Source organism: Cyprinodon variegatus, unplaced genomic scaffold (genome assembly GCF_000732505.1).
Source record: "Cyprinodon variegatus isolate N-32 unplaced genomic scaffold, C_variegatus-1.0 Scaffold83, whole genome shotgun sequence".
NCBI classification, from domain to species: Eukaryota; Metazoa; Chordata; class Actinopteri; order Cyprinodontiformes; family Cyprinodontidae; genus Cyprinodon; species Cyprinodon variegatus.
Genome location: NW_015150536.1, coordinates 836,460 through 855,169, shown reverse-complemented (window position 1 = coordinate 855,169; position 18,710 = coordinate 836,460). Strand labels below are relative to the sequence as shown.

At 38.3% G+C, this 18,710-nt stretch overlaps 1 protein-coding gene across 2 annotated transcripts; it reads right to left on the bottom strand.

The window, feature by feature from the left end:
* Positions 1-270: 270 nt before the first annotated feature.
* On the bottom strand, positions 271-18,077 carry rc3h1 (ring finger and CCCH-type domains 1). Of its 2 annotated transcripts, none has more exons than XM_015373239.1 (20): positions 17,922-18,077; positions 15,595-16,044; positions 12,651-12,771; positions 11,327-11,566; positions 11,032-11,207; positions 10,624-10,824; positions 10,354-10,486; positions 8,901-9,019; positions 8,647-8,759; positions 8,335-8,565; positions 7,992-8,197; positions 6,485-6,894; positions 6,218-6,373; positions 5,955-6,107; positions 5,630-5,855; positions 4,386-4,476; positions 4,140-4,236; positions 3,803-4,018; positions 3,590-3,696; positions 271-3,500 (listed from the first exon to the last, which is right to left on the bottom strand). In XM_015373239.1, the coding sequence occupies exons 2-20, from the start codon at positions 15,823-15,825 to the stop codon at positions 3,344-3,346; spliced, it is 3,384 nt and encodes a 1,127-aa protein (XP_015228725.1). In that variant the 5' UTR covers positions 15,826-16,044; positions 17,922-18,077; the 3' UTR covers positions 271-3,343. The 2 variants fall into 2 exon arrangements, with proteins under 2 accessions (XP_015228725.1, XP_015228726.1); XM_015373240.1 differs by having other exon boundaries at positions 5,630-5,852.
* Positions 18,078-18,710: the final 633 nt, after the last annotated feature.

Sequence of the window (18,710 nt, the reverse complement as noted above, 5' to 3'; positions counted from 1 at the left end):
TTTAATAACCAATTTGATATTTTGGACGATTAACCAGATCATTTGTCTGTAATTATAACAGTGGTTTTATATTTTTGCAGAAATTCATTGAAAATATACCTTATTTCGTGAGTTTAATTATCTAGAAGTGGGTGTATGCTTTACACATTATACAGAAAGATAGATATTGGATCGGCCACTCTTTAACTCTTTAAGTTTCTCCATGCAGGAAACCAGATTTCAATCATTTTACATAATGGACTGTATGTTTAAGGATAAAGAAGGACAAGGAAACTCCTCAGTTAGCAATATCATTTAATCTTTTCCCCTCAGCTTAGAATCACTGTTGCACATAAGTTACATTTTGTTTTCTCAATTTCACAGGTTCTTTTTCCTTTCTTCAAACTTCCAGTTTGAGATCCCTCTCGTATCAAACAAACAAAAAAAAAAAAAAAGCAGATTGTATTATACAAAAATGCAAACCAATTTTCACACAGTGAATTCTCTTACAAAGTCATAAAATGGCGTATTAATGGCTACATCCACATTGGAGGAAGATAATTCTAGACATTCCTTAATGGAGTATAATATACATATAAAAACCTTTTTTTCCTTGCTGAAATCAAACCTGTACCTTAATTTAAGAGATATTTTACAAGGGAGTAATAATATATATATATATAAAAAAAATTCAATTTGTGAATTTCCTCAGAAAGTCTGAGAATAAAATGTGAGCCTCGAACAGCAGTAACAGAGGTCAAGGGTGTGGGTGGCATTTTACCATTAAAGGATATAGGCAGCAGTTTCACTCAAAACAAAACACACAAGATTGAAATAAACATCTTTGCCATTTACTATAAAGTAAACTCCCCCCCCATACAATCACTGCACAAACGCGTTGCTAAGCTAATAGGTGTTTTCGGCTCATTCCGACCTGCAATGACCCAATCAAGCAGAATGAGCTTTTTGGTAGTTTTGGCTTCCTCACTTTTAGAGCTCATTGGTATGACTCCATCTTCATGACATATTCATTTTTTTTTTCTCTTTTAGATCTAATGCTCCTTAAACAAATAATGTAAAAAGAGCATTAGGGAGGAAATGAAAGCTAATCTGAAAGAGGAAACTTCCTGGTTACTCTCACTAGAGCAGTTGTGGGGAAAAGGAAAAAAAAAAAAAAAAAGAACAACCAAAACCTGATCTAAAAATCTCAACACTAATACCAGGTACAGCACAATTAAAGGAGAGTTACCAAAAACAAATGAAAAGGGGAAAAAAAATGTGGGTACGTTTTCTACAATACAATCTATCACACACACACGAAAAAAAAAACATCTCAATATAAATCTCCAAAGTTACAGATTTTGTCTTCTTCGGAAGCATATTCTATAAAGAACAACTTTGTTTGAACACAAAAGATTAAGTGAACACACATCAATGCACACAGAGGTCCTTCGTCTGGGAAAGGATAAAGTCTGTGTTGGCAACCAGTGGACAGAAAAACAAATAAAAAAAACAAACAACATTTAGCTGATTCTAAGTAGAGATCATTTAATATAAATGCTGAGCAAGTAGAATAAGAGGTGGCACATTAATAGTGCTTTAGTATATTAATGTATGGATACATACTCATATGTATAGGTGAGCTGTGTACCTAAATAATAAATGTAGCGAGGAGCAGCCTGAGGCTTTAAGTGTGGATGGAAATAAAATTGCAATCCTGATGAGGACACAGAAATCTGTTTATGCCTTAAACAGATTCACCAGAAACTAAGAAACTTTATCAAAGTGTCAGTTTATAAGCAATATGAGGACTCAGCATAACCCCTCGAGCCAGAACATCTCAATCTATTTAACCGTTCAAGCACATAAACTCATGCTTATTGTTTACAGAAGGCAGAGAGTTCTGTGTTGTTATCAGTGGTAAACAGTTTTTCTGTTGAAGAAAGAGCTATAGCAGTACTAATGGTGGTGAGGAAGACGGCATGCGCTGCTAAAACCTAAATTGAAATCCGCTCTAGGGAATGTTGGCATAATTCAGGACAGAGTTTAGAAGCAGATCTCCCTTTCAGTAACCAACATTTGTCGAATCTGAGCTGCAAACATGTTGTCCAATCAACTATGCAGCTGCAGCAACAATAAGATTCCCCAAAAGTAGCGGAAAGTGCAACTATTCTGCAGAGAGGACACGTTTATCACATATTTCTGTATGATATTATAAAGAGGTAAGCTGCACCACCCAAAATTGTAACAATGCAAAGCAAACAATCAAAATTAAACTAAAATAAACACACAAGGGAAGGCAACTTCATAGAAGTTATGAGCACAAATGACAAGATGATCCCAATGGGGAGGCCTCTGTGTGGCCAGTGAAGATGCTCTGATGAGTGAAACGCCTTTTTTTATTCAACTTAATATCTGAAAAATTAACTCATATTTATTTGAGTCTTCTAAAGTAGAAATATGTTCTCAATGCTTTGTAATGTGAGGTTTCTCAAGAATACTTTTGAAGATCACCTCACTACTCAGCAAAAGTTGGCCTAACTGAGCTGAGAAATGGGTGAAATTCGACAATTTCAACCTCACACAGCAACACCTAATATTCCTTTATCAAAAAAGAAATATTATAAACATAACTGCAATCTTTAAAACAGAATGCTTTCATTAAATAGATAACTGCTTTCAAGTATGAAACAAAACTATGTTTATAAAATAAAAACAAAAGACATACCCAGAGAAATGCAATTCTAAAAGCACCTGATGTGTCCATTTCGGCTGAATACAGGTGGATTCTGCGTTTCCCTCCTCAGACATCTACATCTGGCCAACCTCTTGTTACCATTTTGGGGGCGCGCCCTGAGCCACACGTCGGCTCTTTCCTATACTGCTGTCACATTACAAAACTCAGAAAAGCTCCTTAAAATGAATGTGAGTGTGTGAAAGTGCTTTCTAACTTGTGAACCTCTGCATGTAACCATTCCGACTCTATGGGTAAACCATGAACATGCTAATGTGGCGGGGTAATCAATTTGCTTCTAATGTGTAATACATTTTAAATATACACCTGCAGTCATCATCACCACCATTAATTCTTCTTAATTTTGAGCCTTGTTAATCAAATAACAGTACAAAAAAACAAAAAAAGAAATAACACACAAGAAATGTTATTATATGCTCTGGTTTCCAGGCAAGGAAGGTCATAAAAAAGCTCATTCACAGAACAAAAAGAAAGAAAATTCATCACGGCAGATACTGCTCATCTTCTAAATAGAATGGGTGTATGTGTGCCTGTGCATGCTTTTCAAATGAGCATCTTTTGTGTCTGTGTGCGTGTGTGTGTCTGTGTGTGTAGATAAATGTGTCCTTCCTATGAGCAGGAATGGACAACGCCGTTTTTCTGCATCTCTGACCCAGTGACGACGGGATCAGAACACAGGCTCAGTGTTGCTGTCTTATTGGCCAGTGACAGCATGGACCCGCCCACCGCATTTTCTGGCAGACTACTGGAGCCGTTGGACACCTCGCTGAATTAGAAGTGGAGAGAGAGAGAGAGACCACAATAAGCAAAAAGCAACAAATAGAATCGATAGAGTTCAAGGAAGTTTATGCTCACCCCAGAGCCAGAGACATTTCCTCAAGCTGGCTCTCATGCTCTGGCTGTCCATTCTCTGCAGACTGCATTTTGTACTGCTGAACATCATGAGTTACCTGGTTTTCTTGCTAAACAGAAGGAAAATGTATATATATATATAAAAATTTGTTGTATTCCAAACTCCTGAATATATTAGATAACTTTATTTATACACAGACAGAGAGAGCCCCTTACCAAAGCCATCTCACGGGTCCTCTTGCCGATTTCTCTCTCCACCTGGTGGAGCTCCAAGCTTAACTGCTCATTGGAGACTGACACACTTGCACCCCCTGCTGGCCATTTGGGCTGAGGTTGCTGTGGTACAACTGCTGTCTTACTCTGACTGGGCTGCACAGGCTGGCCCCCCAATGCGCTGGCCTCCCTCTGCAGGAGCAAAGAGTTACCTGCCGCCTGCAGCGTTGAGACAAAGTGCAAACAAGGAGCGTGGAGACATGAAATATGGGCAAAAATAAATGTATAAAAGACTTAAACAATTGCTTTGGTGCCTCAACTTTAGATTTATCCAACATACCTCCATGTTGTGCATCTGAGTTTGTTGGGTGATCTGCTGATTGACCTGTTGCAGCTCAATCTTTAGCTGTTCTCTGTCTGGGGTTGACATGGGAAGGCTGGGAGAATACAACAAATATCACTACACAACATTTGAAATTCTCAATTTAACAGGTGCACTCAAAAGTTTTCTAAATTCACTCTAAAAATATATAAGTGTTGTGGTTTATCAATCAACAAGGAAAAAATAAAAATAAAATTTATTTACCGCTCAATAAAATGTCCCTGAGAGGAAGAGGCAGTCTGGTGGGAGGGGTATGAAGCACCACCCCATCCTCCATGACTTCCATATGAGTATTCTGCAGAGGGAAAAAAATAATAAAAATCCTGCGATGAAAACCTGGATATTATCACACCATACAGTGCAGCTAATCCATATTTTTGTAATGAAAAAACTCAGGTGGAGTTTCCAAGTAGTTAACTAGATGATATTCCAAAACATTTCTCAATACCACTTATTTTTAGCAGAGGTGCACCTAAATAATGTCATTAAAAAAACTTGTTCAGAACATTTCAAGTACTTATTCATAATAATATAATAAAAAGGCTACCCTTTTTTGTTTTTATTTTTTTTCCTTCAGTGTAAGACTTCCAGACTTTTTGAACCCAATGCTAAAGCTGTCAACAGTCACTGCTGCCAACCTCTGGGTAAAGGAGGAACTGCTTACTGCGCCAACTAGCCCTTTCTCACAATGTTTACAATACTTGTCACAATACTTTAAAAAATTCCTGGAATGAATCATGATGGATATGAATCAAAACTGAATGGATTTTTCCTTTGGAAGAGGAGCACCTTTGCAAAAAAATGTCATTAGAATCTGTTCAGAATCTTTAAGGTTTTCCTGTCAATTAACAAACCAACAAACATGACTAAAACATAACCCCCTTGGTGGAGGTAAATACCAGGCAGCAAAGCAAAATACAGGTTGAAAAAAGGTCTAAAATTTAAAAGACCTAATTAACTTTAGGGTTAGGCAGCACTTTTCTGTAGACACACACGTCCTAGTCCTCTTCTCTGCTTCCAGAATTACACACGGCAACAAGGTGGAAAAACATGTCTGCCCAGTAATACTACTGGGGCTTCTACAGACGTTTAAAAATAAATAAAAACACACTGGCCAATAGCCACATTAACACCACTAACTTAGGCACCATTAATGAGGATGATGTGCAATTTAAGAATAAAATAATAGATAAAAAAAAGACCAATCCGTTAAGAAACGTTAAGTTGACTGAATCTTAATTCCATTAGCCATCCATAAGGTTCTTTTGAGAAAATAATAGTACCTGATATTTATAATGCCAAATGTTCCAAAAATAAAATATATGTATATATTATATATGTATATAACAGTTACGAAAATGAGGCTTAGTAAGTATAATTATAATGTAAAATCTTTAGTCCAAACCACACGCCTTCTTTGGTCCTATAACTGGATGCAGGGGTCCTACCTGGCATGGTCATGTGTTTAGAGTTTGGGTTCTGGGGAGTGGAAGCCATAGCCTGAACTGGGAAAGTGGTCTGGTAGCCTGTCTTTGAAGTGCGAGAGATGGCACCGAAGCGTGACACAGTCGGCTGTGGGCCAAAAGGTATAATAGGGTCATCATCTTTCACTTCTGTTCCCCTCCGAGGAGCCTCCAATGAGGGTTCCCTTTGACCTTTATCCTCCACATTCTGCTAAAAACAAAGAGCAGATGAGAAATACACAAATACCTTTAACACATTCTAACTGATGCCTACAGCAGAATTAACTAGCAGTTACCTATCTGAACTTACCATCATCTCCATGGTACCAGGAACCATAACATTTTTGGGTTTGGCATCCTTTGTGTTAATATAGGAGCCAATGGTTTCACAGGACCAGGGGGAATACTGCCCTGCATAGTTTGAATCTCTGCATTTCACCATCCCTTTTGAGCTGTCATCATACTGCACGGGAGAACAAAGTCATTAAACAGACTGACTCTCTGCAGCATTACTGCTCAAAAGTTTTTTTTGGGGGGAAAAAACAGTGTTATTTGTGTAGGAATAAAATTCACCTCAGTGGGGTAATCGCTGGGGAAAGGATGAGAAAGCGTGGGGGAGGCAGCAAACGGAGGAGGGGAGATCACCTTCCTTTCTGCCAGCTGAGATAACAGTTCCTGCCGTCGTCGATGGAGATAGTCTAGGCTTGGCTGTGAACCACTGTACGACCCCTAAAAAACAAAACAGTCAAAAATACCACTGCTGAACTGTAAACGGTCTAATCCGCAATGATTAAAAACCAAACAAATCTTCATGGCTTTGAAGAACGAAAGTTGACATACCCTGACATAAGCCCTCATGGCTGGAGGCTGGGAACCTTGTGGGTAGTAACCATCTGGAGCGTATCTGTCCCGGGAACCTGGCCCCTCATGGTAGAGGGAGCTGGTCTGCCCCGCCGAGGGTGGAGGAACATCAAGGGGAGCCTGATTCATTTTGACAAGGGGATCCCTCCCAGATGGATAAGGCTGAGGGGGAGGAGGAGGGGCACCGTAGGCACCGTGGTGACTTCTATCATAGTGAGAAGGGTGAGTATAGGGGAAAGGTGGGCCAGAGTGCTGAGATGGGTAGGCGCGCTCTGGAGTACTGTACCCTGTGTAAGGGTCATGGTAAGGGGGTCCTGACTCATTCGGGGGAGGGGGGTTACGGATGTATTCCCGAGGAACATACTGTGTTGGCTGTTGGTAGGGATAACCTGGGAAAAAATTAAAAACATTCAAACAACTGACATGAAGACTCAATCCTGTTTAAATAAATAAAAAAGAAACACCTAGCATGCCTGTTTGTTGGGTCATTTTTTTTTTTTATGTTAAAAACCAAACTTAAAAGAGTAATTGTTTAAGAACCTTTGGTGAAATAATCAGTAGAAAGGAGTTAAACAGTATATTGTTAAACAAATAGCTTTACTTTAATTTATTTTTTAATTTAATATAATTTAATTTATAAACGCTCCAACTTGCTTTTTACCTGGGATTGTTAAACGGTGATTAAGGATTTAAAGATGGGATGGAAAGATGTAAAATAAGAGCCTTCACCATTTCACAGTGAGGACAGGACAGTTATTGACAAACGTCAGAGAAATTTCATCAGATCTTTAAGCTAAATCTGAGAACCCAAAATTGCAACCAAATACTTTGGCTGTGGTCACACCGGGTGATCAGCTCTCCTTTGACAAGAGCTAAAGAGACCATGTTTGGTTTTTGAGCGACACACTTTAGCAATTAACTGCAGTAATGCAGTGATGTGAAGCAAAGCACTGCTCTCCAGAAGGTAGTGTACTCTTTGAGTGGCCTAAAAAGATGTCTAGAGCATGGATTTGGACAAAAAAGCAGAGGCAGGACCCATTCTTTGATTGGATTATTTTCGCCATGTGATGAAATACGCTCACTTGACGAAGACTTCTAAGTGTTTTCGTCACTATCGCTATCCATTTCATTGTATATATTCGCTTTGTTGGATAACCAATCTCCTGGGGTGCCTTCACTCTAATAAAATTTGGTATAAGCTAAAAAAGCAGAACCAGCAAAACAGCTTTTTCTTTTTAAAAAATTATAAATTTTATCTCCACACTTAAACATTAACTGTAATTAACTGCAGAAAAGGACCATTAGTTAATGTTTCATCCCACCTTTAACACTCAACGCAATGCTAAGATTCTGATCAATCATATTTATCCTAAAAATATTTTACTTTCACTTTTAATTTAAAGCATCTCTTTGCAAAAAAAAAAAAAAAAAACATGACATGTTTCTACTTTGATAAAATCATGTGAACTTGTTTTTATTTTTTTACCTGCTGGGTACTGTGGCGGCTCATACTGAGAGGCAGGTGGCGGACGAATGTCATATACGTCACGGGGTTGTGGTTGAGGATAAACCGGGGAACCTCTGGGAACCCCAGATATATGCTTAACCCCTGAGAGATGATCTGCTGGCATCCTTGGGTGAGCCATTGCATGAGGTGGCAGTGGTATACCGGTTTTGGGCATGGAGTCCAGGCTAAAGGAAAGAAGGATTTATGAATTGTTATTTTTTCTACCATCATATTCTTCTCTTTAAAATTATCTCAACAGGTAAGGATTTGTGTAATATTCTCTCTAATATAATTATAGCTTCTAGGGCATAATTGCACTCACACATCAGGCGGTGATCCCGGGACACTTGGATTTCCTTCATCCACCTTGACCTGTTTAGGCAACAGCTCATATGAGACTGTGTCGGTGCCGCGAGCGACTAATTGTGCGCCGCTGCCATTGGTGACTGGTGAAGGCTTTCGGGTCACTGCTACATCAGGAGTAAGGCCATCTTCTGAGAAAAACACTCCAACTCCTGAGCGAGCCGCCAGCCGCTTATTCATCTTACGATACCTGGCAAACAAAGAAAGGTGTTATAATAGACCTACAAACAATGCAGTGACAGTGAATAAAGCGTCAACTATTTAAACTCACTTCTCTAGTTCTTCCTGAGAGTGGGCAAAGGTACAGCTGGCTCCACGCGGACACCCTCCTTTCTGCTTCATGTCGCGGCACATGTATGTCTTGTATTTGCTGTGCTGAGGAGGCTGAAGGGAAACAAAAGATATATATTTACCACAAACAGCTAAAAACAAAAACCCTTAAGTGAAGGGTAATCTAAAGTTTGTGTGTCAAAGAAACTGATTTTGTTGTTTAATCCTTACTGAAGAAGTCCGATTAAGACTGACCTGTTGAGGATCAGCTCCTTTCTTGCTGTGGTGTTGAATGAAGTCCACCAAACCCTGTACCACTGTTTTCACTGCTACCAACCCCTTCTCTAGCTGGTCCCATGTCGGAGGAGGAGCATCTAAAAAAGAGAGATCAAGAAACAAGGGCCAAAAAAAAAAAGAATGAGAAAAAGTCTTTATTTAGGTTTCCCTGAAAGAATTCAGCTGATGACCTGAAGCGACCAATCTTCTGTCTGATGGGCCTCGACTCAACCTCAGCCAGATAGAAATGCAAAACGTTTTACCATAAAGGACTTCACCAAAAACTAGCTATCTGGCCACTGGAGTGACATTCGCAATGATGTGTTGCTATTAACAACGCCTTAAAGTTGTCAATTTTTAGTATCAGTTATGAGTTAAATAATTAAGTCCAATGAAGTAGTTTTAAGAAACTTCCTAATATGTCTAGAAATCTCTTTAGTTTATTCATATTTTAACAAAACCAGAAAAAGAGCAAGAGCATTTCAGCAGCTAACAGGATGGCTAATTTATTGCTGCACAGTTACTCTAGTAAGCTATAAAGATACATCTGCCATGAATCTTGCTAACCTTGAGCTGCAAGCTGGATTGTCAAGAGATACGAGTTTTCAGTCTCACAACAATTCCATCTTGAAAGACTCCAGCCAATACGTCTGTCTCGTAAAAACCAGCGAGTCGGACCAATGACATGCCAGCTGTGTTTTTTGGGGCAGGACATGTAGGATCGATGACAATCAGAAGGGCCTTGCCGGGCATTGGAAACATGACGATGTTCAAAATTTAACTTTGTGTTGCTTAAAACGCCTTCATGCACAGGTGTTTGTCTTGCAAACCTGTGCAAAAATCGTTGCATAGGGACATGATTTCTCCGTAAGCAGCCAACAATGGTCTAAATAATAATACCCCATAGTAATTACATCCCACCTGACATTCCTGGTGCATGTCTGAACGTCACGATTCGCTGATACGATTGGCTGAAAGCGTATTATACAAGGCGGGTACTAGCTGGCAAATCACCCAATCAGCTCAAAGTATTGTACTAAACATCCTTCTTTTCACCGTCAGACTGAAAGCAGCCATCCCAGATTTATAACGTAGAACTCAATTAAGTTCTACACATATCAATCTGGTTACTGCTAGGTTAGAATCTTGCTGGGTTTGGAGAGTTTTTAAGTTAGTTATCCTCTAAAAAATATTCGGATTCTGTTGTTTAAAATTGCAAACTGTGCCGGTTATAAATATGAGGTGAAATGCAGCCTAATAGCATGGAAAAAATAAATGATTCAAAATACCGCTTCGAGATTTTTAGTTAGTCTTTGAGAAATTTATCTAAAATAGTTATAGTTGAAACGACTAAATTCAGACGGATTCATATCTAGTCATCCATCGGGCATATTTCCAAACACAGGACCAATGAAGTTTGCTTTCTTCTTACCAGGACTGGGATCGATGTTTGCCAGCAGTTCTAAGTGGGGTCTTAGTCGGTTGAGGTTGGCTGGGTCTCCAGTCCTTTGCAGTGCAATCGTCAGCTCCTGTACACTTTGAGCAAAAGATGCCGGGGTCTGCAGCTATACAGCAAAGTAGAAAAAGGAGACACATGACACCTCAGTTTGCTGGAATCTCCAAATGAACGGCCCTTTGTATTAAACTGTTGAACCATCCACAATCAAAACTGTGAATAGAAAAATGCTTCCCTTTTACATACCTTATCAATAATAGACTGCATATGTGACTTGTGGGACTGATCTCCATACAACAGAGAAGACCACTGGTCAGGGGCAATGCGCAATCCACCCTCCATTGCAATCTGAACTATCTGAGAGTCATGCTCTCGCCGCAGAGCCTCATAAGTACGAAACTCTTCTTTCAGCTGCATGAGGGACGAATCTTCATCCCGTTTGGTAACCTAAAGCCACAGGTGGAGGATATCTTAATACCCAATTCAACAGTTATCAAATTTGATCTTTATCTTGTAAATATAGCATTATCCATTATTAAAAACTTGTTTCTCTGAATAGAAAATGTTAGAGATAGAGTGAACTAATCCCAAAGCTAAAGGGTATCCGATTAAACATCAATGATCCAAAAACATCAAGGACTGATGGAGATATACCTTGAAGCAAGAAGCCCTATAGAGGAGCTGTACCACATGGCCTATACTGGTTTTAGAGGCCTGAGGGAAGCGTGGTTCAAGCCTTTGGACAACGAACAGAACCAGCACTTTCCTGGACAAAGCAGAACCATCCTCCAAAGCAAGAAGAACCAACTTGAGGGCTTCCTCCTGCATTGCTGGAGTAAGAGAAAACACAATGATGAAAAGTTTGACTAACAGCACAGTTTGTTGTTGGGGTTTTAATTCAATTTACTGTCTGAGTGCTGGCATCCCTTTGTATCTAACAAACCCCTACCTGGTCCAAGAAACTGACAACCTCGTGCACGGACTGCTGCCCACAGATTAGAGGAGAGCTGCTGTGGGTTCTGGTGCTGCAAAATGAGTTCGGTGACCGTTCGCTCGCCAAGAGACCTGGCAGCTCTCATAGCTCTAACTCGTCCCTCCTCCTCCACCAGCTGGCAGTGGACCAAAGTCACCAGTTTCCTTTGCATGGGTCGACTCAGCATACTTTGGGCTGTGCTGCTCAGACCCACACCTGGAGAGAGATTTATGGGGACATTTCTTAAAAACTATGGCATCACCTCAATTTCAATCCAGCAAATCTGTCCCTCAAAGAATACATGCGTTCTGGACATCTACATAAAAATGTTAACATTTCCAGCATGATAGATGGGGGTTTAATCAGGTGTCACATTAGACGAAAACATTACACTTAAAAAGGCTAAAATAAAACCAACACATCTGTTAAATGATTGTTGATTTAACCTAGGATAATAAAAATGATGACTAAAAATTTAAATAGATATTTTGACTAACTTTGTGCATTTCTTTTATTGGAATTGCAAAAAAAATAAAAAATAAAAAATTCTTCCAAAGAGCTGTGCTTTTTGTTGAAAGTGTGTCCATTCGTTCAATGTGCATCTGTTTATCAATGCTTTGTCAAACATTAACATGACCTCTGGCTGAGTAACCTAAAGTGCTTCAGAATGAGCAGTTAGTTAACGTGATAAAAACAATATATCGAGCCTTGGAGCATTAGAAAGGAGATTACAAATTTGTTCACCTTTTAAAAGTTGTAAATTATTAAATCCCATGATTAATACTCATCTATAATAAATAGGAAAATCTGTCCCAGAGTTAAAGGATATTGTAAATATATGTCACAGAAAAACATTCTCTTTTTTGGATGGCTGTTTGCATGGATTTTTTAACCAAGTGTTTTTATACATCCATAGGAATGTAAAACAAGGTTTGAAAAAAAAAAAAAAAGTGTACTTTCTGCATTGATGTATACCATCACTATAGCAACAAAAAAGTTCCAAAGATATAGTTGTAATTTAGTTTTACTGCTAGAGTGTGGTATTCTGATTGAATGGTGGATCTTCTGTAGCAGAGGTGTTTGCTCTTTTTCCCTGTGTGTCAGCCATCTTGGTTTCACTGACTTTATTTTTCCACTTCATTGACCAACAAGTGGGATTTTTTTGTTTGGGAGGATGCAAACGCTTCCACTAGATTGGACTATATCCGTTAGTTCCCAAAATTGAAGGTGTATACATATATATAAAAAAAAATGTACACTGTAGTGATCACAATCGTTTAGGTGCTGATGGCTCGAGTACCTCTGGTGTTGCTAAGGGGTTTGAGGTAAAGGGCCAGCTCTTCCACACATTGTCTCGCCACCTCATAGTTCTGAGTGTCCTCTGGACTTGTAATCAAAGCAACCGGCTGAGCTTTGGGAACCTGGAGGAAAAAAAGCAAAATAAGAAACTTTAAGTGCATCTTGCAGAAACATTCTGAACTTATTTTGTCCCAGTTTGTAGCACCAGCTAAGTTGCTGCTAGAATGTTGAGTATAATCAAAACACTATTTAATGAAACACGTTACCCCCTTAGAAAAAACCATGATAGATTAATACATGTTATACTTAATGATTACGCCTATCCCCTCTGCAGGGGCTAGGTACTAGGGGCTACTTACTAAAGCCATAACATCTGGCTCTAGGCCAGGTCCAAAAACGACTTAAACCCAAGCCTTTTTCTCACACTGGTGTCAGTGGTGACACTAATAAGGTAGGTTAGAAGTTAAACCACTGCTGACCGACTGCTAGTAACAGAGCTATCGTCAGCATTTAGTTGATGGGTAGATGTGAGTGAGAAACAGCGCTTGACAACATACACACAGCTTTCACTACAATGATCCCACATTTCAGAGTTGAATGGCTGGGCAAACATCAACAAGGCAACAAAATTTGCTTTATTTGCCATGTTTGAACAACCAAAGGAGAATAAAGCTGGCTTCACAAAGACATTGTTCTTCTCTTCTCCCTTTTATAAGATTTAACTCGTGTAACAGAAGGAAAAAAGTGTGGATCACAGGACAGTCAGAGGCAAGCTAAGGGCATGAGGGAATTTCTTTCCCGGTAAAAATGAGTTCTAGTGTCACAAAGAAATCAAGAATGGGATGATTGAAGTTCCCAGTATCACAAAAGACCAGGGATGACGCATAGGATGGCCTCAGACATCGGCATTGTCTTAACATGAAAAGGCGGCAACATAATTGAGACAGTGGAAATTTAGGTTAAGCCCTTTAGACCCTATGGTCCATCACATCGGAGAATATGAGGGTTTACTCTTCACATAATTCTATATTTTTGTTTCAAAAATAACAGTGAATCAAGCTTTTTCTACATTTTGGGGGAGAATGAAATTGTTTTTTAAAGATGGTATTATACATATTATATTAAAAACACCTGAAGACAAAAATCCCAGAACTTCCTTTTTCATAATGAATGCGACAGTGGAATAAAGACATGGAGAAAGTAGGGAGGTAATCGTTTTGTGCAGAATGTATGAAATAAGCCCCAATCAAAAATAATAAATAAATAAATATTCCTCTCTTGTCTATTAGTCAGACAGACATTCAGCAATGAGTAAGCTGAAAGCAAATCGGTTTTGATCTGTGTGCTGCATTTAAACATAGATCTGAATTCTAAAATAAAAACAACATCTATGTAGTAGACATCCAGTGCCCTTTGTTTTTGACATTGGCTAATAAACAACGCTAGGAGCAACACTATTTTACCTCTTGAGCAACAAATATTTAAATGAAAAACAAAAACGTTCAACACCATGTCAATACATTCCTTAATGTTGAGCTGTTGTCACGTGACATTATGAAAGCATGAGGAGATGGAGCTATTAGGAAACTTTACAAGTATTGCTATGCATCATAGCCACCAAAATCGGTCTGAGAAACAACAAGAGACAAAATCATCCTGGTTTATTCAACTTGCTTCATTAAATACAAATCAGGATTAAAAAAAAACAGAATTACCTTTAGTATCTGGAGAGTTACTTTAAATCTAAGACAATAATTTTTCATATCTGGTTAGATATTATGGTTTTATATATCAGCACTAGCTATGTGGGGGAGGTGGGTGCTAAGTTTAATCCTTCTGTCTTGTGTGATATTTGCTTCCAAGTGAGAGCACAGTTGGTGTTTTAGTTCCCATGTTCTTATTATCAGTTAATAAAGGCTTGAGCATTTCCATCCATTAGGATGTTAAATTGGAAATGTATTTTGTAAATAGTAAGTAAATGAATGTTTTTTATAATAACTCATGAGGTACTGACCATAATAAAATGATAGTAGGTAAAAATGAAATTGAAATCAGACAGGAGTGAAACCCTGCTCAGTTTCTGACTCAGAGGTTAATTGGTGGAGACAGTATTTTGGTGTTTTTCAATAAGCAGATTTGTTAAATAAAACTACCAGGTTTCAATATCTTGAAAAAAAAAAACCGATTGATTTATGTGTAGATAATTGCTTTTTAAATAGCACAGGAAAAAAAAAAACAGAGAAAGGAAACCAATGGTTTTATAAATTGTTTTAGAAAATATAAACATAATTTGGCTGCAAATTGATTTATGTGTAGATAATTGCTTTTTAAATAGCACAGAAAAAAAAAAAAAAACAGAGAAAGGAAACCAATGGTTTTATAAATTGTTTTAGAAAATATAAACATAATTTGGCTGCAAAGATTTCAACAAAATGTTAATTGCAATATAAACAGACTACTATTTTTAGAAGACAGTAACTAAAAGTATTTTTGCAAATGTAGGTCAAACCCATTCATTACCTGGAAATGTAACACAGTTCTATGTAAAATGGGGATATTATTTAGTCAGTTTGGTATCATATGGTGTAGTGTTAGCACAAATATAACCTGAGACGAGGGACAGCCATAACTACAGATGATGGGTTTTTTTGTTTTAAGGTTGTTAAGACTGAGAGTTTCTATTACGGCACTGTCAGCTCTGCCTCACCCTGCTGGTCAAACATTGCCTCATAGAAACACGACTTGATCCACTGTTATAGAACTTAGTAAACCAGTAAAATGTAGTTCATAGCTTAATGTGTGTAAAGTGACACATTAAAGGAATCCCCATGCTGTGAATGTTGTGTAAAATATCGTAAGAGGCTATAAACCCATACTTTTCCAAGCAATGTGAACTGATACACTTGTTTGGTAACCAACGACAAAGCCTCTCACACACGTCTTACCTGGCCTCCCACCAGCTGCAAAAGGGCTGTGTTGACAGGTAACTGCTCAATGTCTGTGCTGATGGCCGTCTGGTCGAAAGGACAGGCCTTGCGGTGCAGCTTGTTTAGGCACATCTTGCACACAGTGTGTCCGCAGCCCAAACTGATGGGCCGCCGGATAGTTTCCTCAAACGTCTGCGTGCAGATCGGGCACAGCAGGAACTCTGTCCATTGTGGCGCTTGCACAGGCATGATTATATGTGGATGGGATGTGTGTGTGTATATATATATATATATATATATATAAATTTAAGTAAGAAGTAACACAAAGAAAAATATAATAATTATATATATATATATAGATATATGGAAGATTCCACTGGAATCAAGATTTGTTCTTTTGTTTCTGAACTAATTGTTCTTAAATGTCCTCACACATGGTGGATGGTGGATCACATCTCGTGATGAATACTGTAAAAAGAAAAAGAAGGACAATGGTAAGAATCCCTGGTATATCAAACACTTTACAAAATGTCAATTTACGCTTTCTAACTCAACTGTTTCCAAGTGTTAAAATAAAATAGTTGCCTTATAGTTCATTTTACTGCAGCCTCTTGTCTAGGATTAAACCAGGTGAAAGTAAAGCTTTTCCCATTGTGTAGGTCTGGATAGAGCATATTGACAGGAAAAGTTCTTTTTTATCTTAAATGCAAAACATTTCTATACTTTTTCTTTATCTTGGTATATTTACTTGTATAATTTGGTTGCTCTGTCAGCCAAAGCCATGTTTTAGAGTCTCTATACTCCAGTAAAAGAGTAATCAATTACTGAATTAGTTGACGATTATTTCAATAATCGATAATTCTCGATTGATCCAATGGACTGTTTCAGCCATAAAATCAGTGAATTTATACAAGATATTGCATGTTTAAATAGCACAGAAGATCCAATTTGCATCAAAAAGTGTCACTAAATAAATAAGCATAAACTTACTTGTCATTACTTATAAAAGACATATTTTGAACACCCTGCTACTTGTCTTTAATTCTGAAAAGGCCACTTTCTGCATCATGAACTGTTGGTGGAATAATAACGTTATTAAAAGCAAATTTCACTCAGGTGTATACTAAACATTAAAGGCAAGTTGTTCAATGGAAAGTCAAACTTTTTTCTAGATGGCTATTCACAATCTATGAATCTGATCATTAACCGAGGGTTAAATATACCCACTAAATGGCAACTTCTAGAACATTTTAGATTTCTTAAGTTCCAACCAGTAGATTAACCTGATAGCTTCATAAAGTCATTTTTTTGCTCTCACGGATGAAATCGGTTACTTAAACAAAGAAATCTTTTGAGCAATTTGCTAACATACCTGATCACATCTACGAAACACAATGTAGACAATCGGTAATTAAGTCCATAGCTTATACTTTAATCACAGCGATCACCAATAAAATGCCAAATATAAAGTGATATATTTAAAACGTAAACTGATGTGGACGAGAAAAACAACAGCTGTGGGGCCTGCAAACAGAGCCTGTAACTACTATGACTATGGACAAAGGATACCGAGTTAGCCAACAACCAAGTCTAACGAAAGAAGGCAAATCACGCTAGATTTTACTAACATTAACATGACTTATTTGTTCATAATGTACTTATTCACATCCAAGAGCATGACATTTTGGGTTTTGTTTCAAATGAACTTTTGTGTATGATACATTAACCGATAGGCTAGCTGACTGTTAGCAAAGCAGGCTATGGGAGGCTAGTTGGCTAGCTTAGCTCAGAAGTAAACGTCGTTTGCTCACAAAAATCAATTCCACAATATTCAGCGCTTGTTTGTTTAGTTATAGCGTAGTTATTATTCACAATACTACCTTCTATTTTGACCCCATACTTTGTAGAGAAATTTAGGTGGAGTATTTACATTTCAAGAAAACGATAGTTAGCTAACGAACCGTGGACTGCCGTTTGACTTGCAGGGGTATTATGTAACGCTAGCATTTTTGCTAACAAACAAACATTTCATTTAAATGCGTTTGCGTAAATAGGGGGCCGTTTTTTTAATATATGTCAGTTCAACTTCAAAGGTTCATATTGATGATGTGCGTGTTTTTCATCTAATAGGGGCTGACTCGCAGGCGTATTGTTAAAAGAAACACCAAGTGCTAGCAGGCTAGTGAACAAATGCTAGCAACTCCTCCCTATAGTTGGTTTCTAAATATCTTTTTGTCAGCGACTAACCAGCGCTATTGGTCATTAACATCAGTTAAACTATTAACATAGCAAAGGATATTAGTTTCCGTGTTGATAGTAAAATTATATTAATAGTTATTACTCACCTATTCCAAATTACTTGGAAGTATTTCATCCTTCTTTACAAAACTGTTGCGATATTTTCCTGCCATGTCGACTGTGCAGCTTCACTGCTGCCGAGGATTCGGGGAGGTGTCACAACAGTATGGCTAGCCGGTTAGAGCTAGCTGGGCCTGGACGTGTTACGTGCGTGTGCACGTGCGTGCGTATTTCCATGTGTAAATAGCGCCCTCTGTTGACATAAAACAGCTTGTACAACACAAAACGGAGACACCTGCCCAAAACCAAGGGGGCAGAGTAACATTTAACATTACGTACAGTAGTACAGTCTTAAATTAAAGTACTATAAGGAATTCATAAACTAAAAAAAATTATTGACAAATAGACGGGGAGGTGAAGTATAAAAGATTTTCATGGATGTTAGAAAGGGTAAGAGAAGATTAAATTCTGAATCCATCCATCCATCCATCTTCTCCCGCTTCATCCCTCAGGGTCGCAGTGGGGCTGGTGCCTATCTTCAGCAGCCTATGGGCAAAGGCAGGGTAGACCCTGGATAGGTCACAAGTCTATAACAGGGCAACACATAGACACACAATTATAAATACTAACATATACCAGTTAATCTGGTATGTTTTTAGACTATGGGAGGAAGCTGGAGTACCTGGGGAGAACCCACAAATGCACAGGAAGAATTTGGAAACCTCATACATAAGGATGTTAGGCCAGGAATCAATCCAAGGACCTTCTTGCTGTAAGGAAACAGAGCTAATACTCACATCTGAGTATCCACAAAATCCATCTTGACTATAATGCTT